Raw genomic sequence first — 10,298 nt, forward strand, 5'->3', positions numbered from 1 at the left:
TCTCTGTCTCTGTCTCTGTCTCTCTGTCTCTGTCTCTGTCTCTGTCTCTCTCTCTCTGTCTCTGTCTCTGTCTCTCTCTCTCTCTCTCTCTCTCTCTCTGTCTGTCTCTGTCTGTGTTTGTCCTTCAGAATCAAATACAATCAAGTCCAGAAGTATTCATACCCCCAGCAGCAGGTTCAGGTTGTTTTTCCCCAAACTGACCCGGTGTTTCTAGTGATCATCTCAAGGTCCTGGAGTTCTGCCTCTAATCTGTTCTGGGTGGGAATCATTAGGGTGATGGAAGGGAGGCCTTCCAGCCTCAAAGCTCATTACCACAGATAACGGGAATCTGCAGGGGTATGAACAGTTCTGGGCTTATCTGCAGCTTCAATCAGTTCCCAGAGTCACAGATGAAAAGCAGCAGCCGGACTCGGCCTGGCTGGGCAGGTGGAGCCGCTCTGCTCCTATCAGCGCCGGCTCTTTCAGGTAAACGTTGGCAGATGGTGATCACGGAGCTTTAAACACTCAAACATTGATTAAACCCACTTTGCTTCACTCCGGCACTTTCCACCGCAAACTTTCCCCTTTTCCGACCTTTCAGAGTCGGACAACTGACGGAGAAAATATCCGATTAATCATTTATGGAAACAAACCTGCTCTGGTTGAGGGTGTAAACAAGGGTGTGGAGGAACCAAACCCTCATTACGAAACAGCAGAGTCAACAGGCTGGGAATAAACAAAAGGAAGTCTCCGCATATTTACGATATCACACACTTCCCAGTCAGATTCCAGGCTGTCACTGGATCACCTTCAGCGGCAGTCGGCTGATTGTTGCCGTCGCGTCTAAGAAACGCTGATAAGATCGGCAGGGTGATGTGAAAACAAACCGGACGATAAAACGGCTTCCAGGGGAGGAAAACACCTGGAGAGCGCCGGGTTCGGGTCTGAACTAGAGCGCCTCAGCGGACCAGAGGAACGCCGCTGGATTGTTTCTCCGTACAAAGCCAGAACAAGGAGCTGAGCCTCAATCACGCCGCTGGACTTCCCTTCCTCACACTGAGCCACAGAAGACCAATCACTTCCCCTGAGCCCAAAATACTCAGAGTGTTTGGTAACCGAGTCGCTTGGCGCTCCAGTTCAGACTCACTCGACGGTTTCCCAGAGAAACTACGACCCGATTCAGAAGCGACACTCTAATCCTGGGACCATTCGTGGTTTACATCAGTGGTGTTCGAACCTTTAAGCCTGGAGACCAAAAACTAACTCTAACTTCAACATGTGTTTCAGGTCGTTGGGACTAAATGGACCAAAGCCAATCGGCCTGTAGGGGGCGTTTGGTCGCCTCCAGCCCTTCCTCGTGGCTCTCCTACCTGACAGAGGCTCTCTGGGTTTGACCTCCTCCTCCACCACCTCCTCCTGCACCGGCTGGTCCTCGGGGCCCTGGGACATTCGGTCGGTGATGGACTCCCTCTTCAGCTTCCCCAGACCCACCATCTTCATGAAGGTCAGGCGCCGGCTGACGGAGTCGCAGTCGCTCTCCGAGCAGTTCAGCTCGCCGTTGGTGAAGGATTCCTTGCGGGAGCTCAGGGAGTCGCGGTATTTTCCTGCGAATCTGGAAGAGATGGCAGCAAGTCGGGATCTGATCTTTATTCATCACGATTTCAGTTGATGTCTGGAACCTCAACTCAATCAAACAACTCAGACCACAGCGTCTCTGAGACAGTCTTCCAGTTGGACATTGAAACATAGAAGACTTTAGACAAACTACTGTAACCTCTAAGTCCTGCATCCCTGAGGTCTGTAGAGAGATTTCAAATCAGAGGTGAAACATGTTAAAGAAACAAGAAGAGCCCGACTGTCGGCCAGTCAACCACTAGGGGTCGTAGGTTGAGCATCTCTGCTGATGTACCATTCGTCTGTTATCCTTCTTGTTTGTTCCTTTTTATTATGAAAAGGCAAAAAATCTAAAATCTACTGCCAAGTTTTATCAAAGTAGCTTTAGTCAACAAAACCAAAGAGAGATCAACGCTTCTATGACTAGATGAAACATAAAATGTTTTTGTCTCTAGAGGGTCTGAGTCATAAGTCCCTCGTTTCTGTCGTTTCTTGTTCGGTGAAATCTACAGAAGGGTAAGCGGTCTCTTACCTGAGCAGACTGCCCTCTGAGCTCCTCCTGCCTCTCTTCTTCTTCTGTGAAGGCGACGGCGTTCCCTGCAGTGACCCTTGTGGGGACGGCGTGTCGCCATCTTTGCTCTTTCCCGACATCCTCAGGTTCTTCCCGAGCTTTCCGAGACTCTTCAGCGGCGACTTAAACTTGAACGAACCCTTCACTGACCCTCCACTGCCGTTTCCCTTCTTGCCTTCGTTGGCCTCGTTCTCGTCCTCCTCGTCCTCAAATGGGTTGCGGTCCCTCGGCGTGTCGCCGTCCAACAGCGAGCTCCCAGGCGACCAGTGGCTTTCATGGCCGCCGTTGCCATGGATATTGTCATCCTCGTGTTCGAAGGGGTTGTGGTGGGGAGTGATGTTGAGACTCATCCTGCGGAAGAACAAGGCGTTGTCTAGAACTGGACCACCGCCTTTCAGGAGCACAGGGAGGTTCTTGAGGATAGGCATGATGGCGCTGGGGGTGGGGGGACTGGGATGGGAACACCTGAGGACGGAAGAAGAGACATTGATTGATCAATCAACCAACCAGTCAACCAATCAACCCTGGAGTCTCTAAACTCCCGATCTAAACCAAAATGAAATTAGATATGATCAACAATGTCATGTTTTAAAACCAGATCAGGTCAAAATGTTCCAGCTACATGTGCACCAACAAATCGGCTCTGATTTCCTTCATTTTGGGAGATCGTTGATCGACCGACACTTCCCTGAGAAACCGATTGAATCCACCAACCTTATAAGTCTTAGCATTCAGCCTCCTCCAGTGGCTCACATTGGCCACCCTATTGGTACCAACTTGGCAAAGGCAAATCGAAAAGTCAAACTTTTTAAAGGTCGCCGTTGGTTCATCCCTAGTTCCAAGGTCTTCAGCTTTACTACAGTTTTTCATCACGATGCCTTAACTGGACCAGCTACAGTCCATCTGGACACAAATCAACCAGTGGAGACATTCAATGACTTTCCCAGACTAGAGTTAGACAGCATGTTCACTTCCTAATGTCTAGCAGGGTTCATCAACCTTAACCTCTGACCTTTACCAGAGTCCAGACTGGAAACAAGACTTCTTGCGGTTGTTTAGTTAGCTTCTCCATAGCTTTAAAAACGGGTAACTCCTTTCTGGAAAGCCACAGATCTCTGAACAATAAACTGGTCAAATCTCCGTGCAGGAATGATCTAAACTTTATTTTGTTTCCAGAATAACTTCCTGTCCTCTGGACGTGGTGCCCTGAGGGACGATGGGACCTGATTCTGGTAGGTTTATCCTTTCTGAGAGCTGTTCAGACAACATGGAGGACCAGACTGACGGCGTTGGGGCAACATTGCTTCATCATCACTTCAAATCCTCATTTGTTGTGTCGTAAACTGGTTTCAGTCTGACGGAAAGACCGAGCAGGAACAGAAATCTCTACAAACATCGTCAACTTGCTAATTTTAACGGAAACATCTAAACAAATCAGACACTGTGAGACACACCCTGACTGACGCTGTTCGTTTTATTGAGAGTCCAGCAGGTAAATGTTTGATCAGAAGCTAAACGTTAACGCCTGGCTTCAGGACCGCAGAGACACTTCCACCCTCCTGACCTTTACTTTGCCTTTCCTGCAGACCTTCAGTCCAAAAGGAGCATTTTGAAAATCTGCTCTGAGATTCTTACTCTGCCTTCCTGATTGGCTGAAACACCAAGTCTCCAGTTTCACGTTCTGCTACCAGCAACTTCAATGACGTCCAGCTCAAACCTCTAAATATGGAGGACAGGTAATCACCATGAAACACGGTGGAACGCCGCGCAGATCGTTGGATCAGTCATAAACCGTCATGATCTCACAGTCCGAACGCCGGCGGGACAAAGAGCCATAAAGTCTGCAAACATTAACAGACGCTGGGCGGCTGCAGAGACCATCCTAGCGACACCGCAGTGGTTCCTAGGAAACACGTTAATGATTAAATCAGGTGAGGCGCGTCGCTGGTTTAAGCCCTTTCTGTCAACCTGAACATCCATCATGAGGCTTTTACACCGTCACTCAGAGACGAGGTGGGCGGAGAAACGTTCAGCCTGATCAAAGCTGAAGCATCTTATGCCAATCAGTCAGAGTCACTGAGCCAACAGGACCAGCATGATGGGTCTGAATGGATCACAGCAGCCGATGCCAAGTGGCTTCTAGATCCTGAATCTCTGTAAAACTGTCATGAACCTTCTGGTGTGAAGGAAAATGTCTGAGAAGTGAGGATTGACCACCAACTGGTTAAGTGTCACAGAACAGCAACAGCATCCACTTTAACCAAAGCAGTTTAAGGAACACCAGCCTGAACCGTCCGAACGCCGAGCTTTAGTGTGAAAACTGAAAACTCTTCATCCAGGAGGCCAGAGATCTACATTATTTATCTACAACGTACAGGAAACGCGTCGATGGCTTCCACGGATGAGTTTTTATTTTGGCCTGCAAACTGCAACAGGCGACGTTAATAATTACGTGTCTGAACTTCAACCTTCATTCGGCCAGACAAAAAAAAAAAAGTTTTGGCCATTTTCAAACTCTCATCTTGCAAATTTAAGACCAATACAAGTTTTTCAATCTAACAAAACTGCTTCAAAATAAGAGCACGAGCATCAAACTGTTTGAAGAGCTGATACTGAGCTGTATTCATCTGGAGGTTTGCAAAACAGCCAAATTCTAGAGTTTAAATTTAGGGAAAGCTAAGTGTGCTAACTGATGCAGCGCTACGCTAAGAATTAGCTCTGCTGCTAGCAGTTGTTAGCAGAAATGTGCCACTGGGTATTTGTTTTACAATTAAGGAAATACTTAACTTTTAAACACATAAATTCTGAAACGATTGTTTCAAAGAACCACAAACGTCAGATGCTGAAACTTTTCTCATTGGAAAAACTTTTTTCTCGTAATTTTACGACTTTCTTCTGCAAGTATTGGGTCATTAATCTGCTAATTCTCATGATTACATTTTTTAAACCATATTTTCTGTATTTATAAATGATGGAGCCCAGCGGCTGCCAGCTAGCATGCAGCAGGTTTGGATGCTAGCTAGCTGGTAGCGCTGCAGTCGGGTTGGGCCCGGATGAATGAGAGCAGCGGCCTCTGAAGCGGTAAACACCCTGGAGGTGGACTGGGAGCGGATGTTGTTCACGTTGCTGGTTTCCAGTCTCACCAGCTCAGGACGCGCGGCTGCAGCCAGGAATAGAAACCACTTCTGAGGGGGCAAACAGACTTTTAAAGGAAAGTCACACACACAGAGAGACGCTGCTGCAGGGTGAAGTGGGAAGTGATTCAGTGGCGGTTGCTTCCATAAATACCCAGCAGCCCCGGCGGCGCTCGCACAGCCTGTTTTCTTCCAGAGGGTCGCAGGGCATCGCGGAAGCTGCTGGACACAAACAATGGGGCGGAAAGGACAGCGATAGTGTGACGGACGGAGGCGAGGACTCCGGGGTCCCATGCTGCTCGCCGCAGGGCGGGGCCCGGGGCCCGGCTGGCACAATGCTCCGGGGCCCCTGGGCACGGCGGGGTCAAAGGGCACCGGTTCCCCCCCAACATCAGACAGCAGCTTCAGGTTGCAACCCGAGCGTCACATTCACTTTATTCAATTTAATAAAGTCATTGGTTCAGCGACGTCAGCTCTACTGAGCCGCTAACAGAGAAGCGCATGTTTGGGTTAGCATTTTCTGCTAACGTCGGAAACATTTAGCTCAGATAAATCCTAAAGAGTTAATTTACTTTCAGCTGAATAAGTCTGTGGTGTAGCGCTTTAGCATGGGCCTGCAGAGTTTTAGCACTAGCAGAGCTAATGTTTATGATTAGTGCTTCAGCGTTAGCAGGGCTAACATTTTAGCTAGCGGTGCCCTGAGAAGGAAACATAAAAACCCTGAAGAACCAGAAGCTTCCAGACGCCGACGGTTTGATTTCACTCGTAAACTATCAGCTTCGGATGTTCAGCTGGTGAATCTTTGGATTATTAATCTGATGCACTTTGGGAATGACATCAATATTACAGTTAAACGTTGCAGCAGCAGAATCTCTTCACGGTTCATTTAAAAGTGTCGGAGCTTCAGGATCTCCTGCTTTCAGACTCTCATCCTGACAAAGTCATGAAGATTTATTTATGTTGTGCAAATTCACAGAAAAATAAAACTCATCCTGCCAGCAGGACGTCGTGTCCAACAGGACGAGGTCACGACCTTTTATGGTCACCAGACACAAACAGGAAACCAGGAAGGTGAGCAGATACCCAATCAGGTTCAGCCCTGACCTGCTTCATGGCTGCAGAGATAATCAGACTGCAGCAGGAAAACTGGAATAGAAATCATTTCATAAGCTGATCGACTACTTCCTGCTTCCTGCTGATTGGTCAGAACCGCATCACTTTCCAGCAAACACAGCAGGAAAAACAGATGACAGAAGTCACAGGTTTATTCCTGGGTTCATCAGACAACTTGCTAAAAAAGACTTGAACACAGCAGAACCGCCCGGTTCATCTGTGGACATCTGGAGATTTAAAGTTTGTTCATCTGGCAGAAAACAAAACGAGACGTTCGACTCAGGATGAAAGAGGAAATTCAGCCCAACAGTCAAAACCGGCAGCATTTTGACGTTTACGCTGCCAGATTAATGTTTTAAAGGTGGAGCTTCGGTTTGTGTCCTGACGCCTCGGCTCCAATCCTCCTGGGTTTGATGAAGCCAGAGAAGCTGAACTGGACCGAAGGTTCTGCAGCGTTTTCCTGAAGTGACGGGAGGCGAACTGGATCATTTTGGGTGTTTTTCTCTCTGAGCTTTAATTTGACTCAAACGATCCTGTTTCCGCTGACGAACCGTCAGTTTGATGTGGACGTTTCCCACGGCGTCCACATCCAGCCGGGTCAGCCAGCTGGTTCTGGAACACGAGTCCAGTCAGAACCTTTCACTCATCCTGCGGGTCGGAACCTGAACTCTCCTCCGCAGCTTCATCCCAGCAGCTGCTTCTCCGCAGAAACGCTGCTGAGTCGGAGCTTTGCTCTAATCAGACACAGATGCAGCCCGGTCGCTTACCGGGCCGCGGGTTCTGAAAGCTCAGAACCGCCCTCATCCTTCATCCGCCTGCAGCCAGAGTTGCACAACCCGAACCGACGGTTCTGGTTCATATCCGGCTGGAAGGAAACGCGGATGGAGCCGCCTGAATGCAGAAGCTCCTCAAAAACATGGCCGCCGGCCCGGTCCGGTTCACAGCTCATCCGGTCCGGTTCAGAGCTCATCCGGTCCGGTTCACAGCTGACCGGGTCCGGTTTGCAGCCGGTTAAAAATGTGATGGAGACTCAAACCCAGCTGGCAGGAGAATCTGAAGAACTTCAGAAAAAACCCGATCAGCCGAATCCAAACTGTCCTTAAACATCAATTAACCAAATGGCTAAAGTGCAGCTAGGCGTCGCTAGCTAAAAAGTTAGCTATGCTAACCCTACAACACTAATCATAAATATTTGTTCTGCTAATGCTAAAGCGTTAAAACAACACTTAGCCACAATATTTAGCACTCAGCTGGTTAGCATTGACTATTGCTAACTAGCTGAGTGCTAAAGCGCTACAACAACATGGTATTAAGTGGAAGCTAATGCTAAAGCGCTAACTTCAATTCAAAACTCATCTGCTCCTGTGAGACTGCAGGGCAACAATTCACTTCTTCCATAACAACCTCAGATTAAATCTTGTGATTTTTTTGTTCCTGCATGTTTGTTGTTTGAAATAATGGAGAAAAGAGAGAAACAGAAATGCTATCAACAGTCTTCAAGCACTTCAAAATAAGAGCATGAACTTCAACGCACACATCGAACTTTATTCAAGTCAAAGTTTATAAAAGGTTAATCAATGCTTTAAAATTTATCTGGAAAAATGTATTTATGGGAGCTGAACTTTTACAGAGTTAGCAAAAATGCTAAGTGAAATTTAGCTAAGCTAATAGCGCGTTAGCCCAACTGGTTCCAGACGTTTGGATCATCACTGCTGTCCAGTAAACAATCCACAGAACTTCTCCCAGTTCCTTCTTAAACATAAATGAAGAGGCTGAATCAGCCAGACCAGAACCAGAACCAGAACCAGAACAAGAACCAGAACCAGAACAAGAACCAGAACAAGAACCAGAACCAGAACCAGAAGTTCTTCAGTGGATCAACTCACAGCAAACAGTTCATGGCTGTTTGTTCTTATGAGAAATCAGAATAAAGACGAAAAGAAACCCTCCTGCTCCAATCCAGGAGCAGAACCACCGTCCAGAACCAACGGCTCCAGAACCACCGTCCAGAACCAGCAGTGGCTCCAGAACCACCGTCCAGAACCANGTCCAGAACCAGCGGCTCCAGAACCACCGTCCAGAACCAGCAGTGGCTCCAGAACCACCGTCCAGAACCAGCAGTGGCTCCAGAGTTCGGATCAGCGGACGACGCCCGAATGAATCAGCCCGGTCTGACAGAGCAGCACCAAGACTTTGGAGCCAATAAAGGTTTTTATTGATCCTCCATCAGCTCCACTGGTTCCTGATCAGCAGCAGGACCAGATATTTACATACACTGTAAAAAATGACCATCTGACGTTAAATCAGAATAAAGCTTCATGTCTGTTGGGATCAACAAAAGGAATGAGCTAAACCAACACGGCTTTTAGCAGAAGCTAATGCTAATTTCAACCATTACTCCTCATTTGTTGTATTCTTGCCATTTGTTAAATAAAATTACTTGGAATAAAAGAACGCGAGGAGAGGAAACAGGCTTCAAAATAAGAGTAACAGAAAACTTCAACACAGATTTTGAACTTTATCCATTTGAAAGTATGAGAAGAATAAATTAGCGGAAGCTAAGTGCGCTAAACGTTAGCAAAGTTAGCAAAAACACTAAAACGGTAAATGAAGAATTAGTTCTGCTCTTAGTGCGTCAGCAGAAAGGACCTAAACAAAGTCTGATCCAGTCTTAGAGAAAACCAGTGGGCGGTAGAACTGGCCCAGAAACCCGACCCAGTTCTACCGGTTCCGTCTGGAGGAACGGGCCAAGAGCGACTGACCGGTTCAAAGAAAACGATGCAGGAAGTTTCATCTGACGGAGTTTTCAGAGTATGTAAATATCTGGTTCCTACTGTAAAAACTCAACAGTTTAAACCTGAAACATAAAAACCCAGAGAGTCTCAGTTGTTGCATCACCACAGACTCAAAAACTGGAAAAACGTCTCGATGTCGTGAACCAACCAAGCCTCCATTTTGATCTGCAGGCGCAGTGAGAGCAGCACCGGCTGCCATCAGACCGTCCAATCTGAGGCCTTTAATCACATGTTGACTCTAAACACGTCCAGGTGTCGTCAGATCTCCCGCTTGTTTGGTTCACCCTCATCTTAAGGCTCTAAATCTTGATTAAACTTTGTGTTTTGGTGTTCGAGTGAAACGTCAAACCTGGAAACACATAAAACTACAAAAGGAATGAAGACATTTTGTTCCTCTGAGTCACTTTAACATCCAGATAATCTTTACGAGGCCCGGATAAGAAGTTCCTCCATGATGGCCTCCATCTTTAAACTGAGACAATCCAACATGTCAGCACTGCTAGCTGACATGTTAGCATCGCTAGCCCTAAAGCACTCATAAACATTAATTCTGCTAACGTTAAACCAACATGGTATGTAGCTGAAGCTAATGCTAAAGCACCAATTTCAACCATTATAACTCATTTATTAATTTATTCTATACTTACCAATTGCGAAATAAAATTTCTTGTAAAAAGAGAGAAAATGAGGAGAGGAAATGGAACTGCTTTGTAAACAGACTTCAAAATAAGAGCATGAATCTAAACATACAACTACCTACCAAAACTTCAACTCAGATGTTGAACTTTATTCAACTGATAGTTTACAAAACAGCAAATTAAATTAGCGATTTAGGAATTAATTTGGGGAAAGATTTGTTAGCAGAAGGGCTAAGCAAAACATTTGTGAGGTTATTAGCACATTAGCTTCTGCTTAAACTGATTCCAGTTTTGTGGTTCACTTGTTAAATGAATCTCTGGTAGAATATCCTGAAATATCAACTAAGGAGAAGCAAAGAGCTCCTGGTTCAAACACCTCCTACCCCCTAGCTAATAAAAACCAACAGGAAAGCAGCCAGCAGCTAGCATCACTGCCTCAGTTAGCGTCACAGCT

General features: G+C 46.7%; 1 protein-coding gene across 5 annotated transcripts in view; it reads right to left on the bottom strand.

The window, feature by feature from the left end:
• Positions 1–10,298, bottom strand: part of LOC103475299 (tumor necrosis factor alpha-induced protein 2-like) — a 46,827-nt gene that overhangs the window by 26,837 nt on the left and 9,692 nt on the right. For 2 of the 5 annotated variants that reach the window (XM_008426821.2, XM_008426820.2), the window contains exons 2-3: positions 2,126–2,629; positions 1,350–1,591 (exon numbers count right to left, since the gene is read on the bottom strand). In XM_008426821.2, the coding sequence (XP_008425043.1) occupies positions 1,350–1,591; positions 2,126–2,592 (709 nt within the window). In that variant the 5' untranslated portion in view covers positions 2,593–2,629. Of the gene's footprint in view, positions 1–1,349; positions 1,592–2,125; positions 2,630–3,908; positions 6,125–6,402; positions 6,956–7,178; positions 7,521–10,298 lie in introns of those variants that run through there. The other 3 variants (XM_017308346.1, XM_017308348.1, XM_017308347.1) reach the window with 3 other exon arrangements.

The sequence above is a fragment of the Poecilia reticulata genome, linkage group LG13 (genome assembly GCF_000633615.1).
Source record: "Poecilia reticulata strain Guanapo linkage group LG13, Guppy_female_1.0+MT, whole genome shotgun sequence".
Taxonomy (NCBI): domain Eukaryota; kingdom Metazoa; phylum Chordata; class Actinopteri; order Cyprinodontiformes; family Poeciliidae; genus Poecilia; species Poecilia reticulata.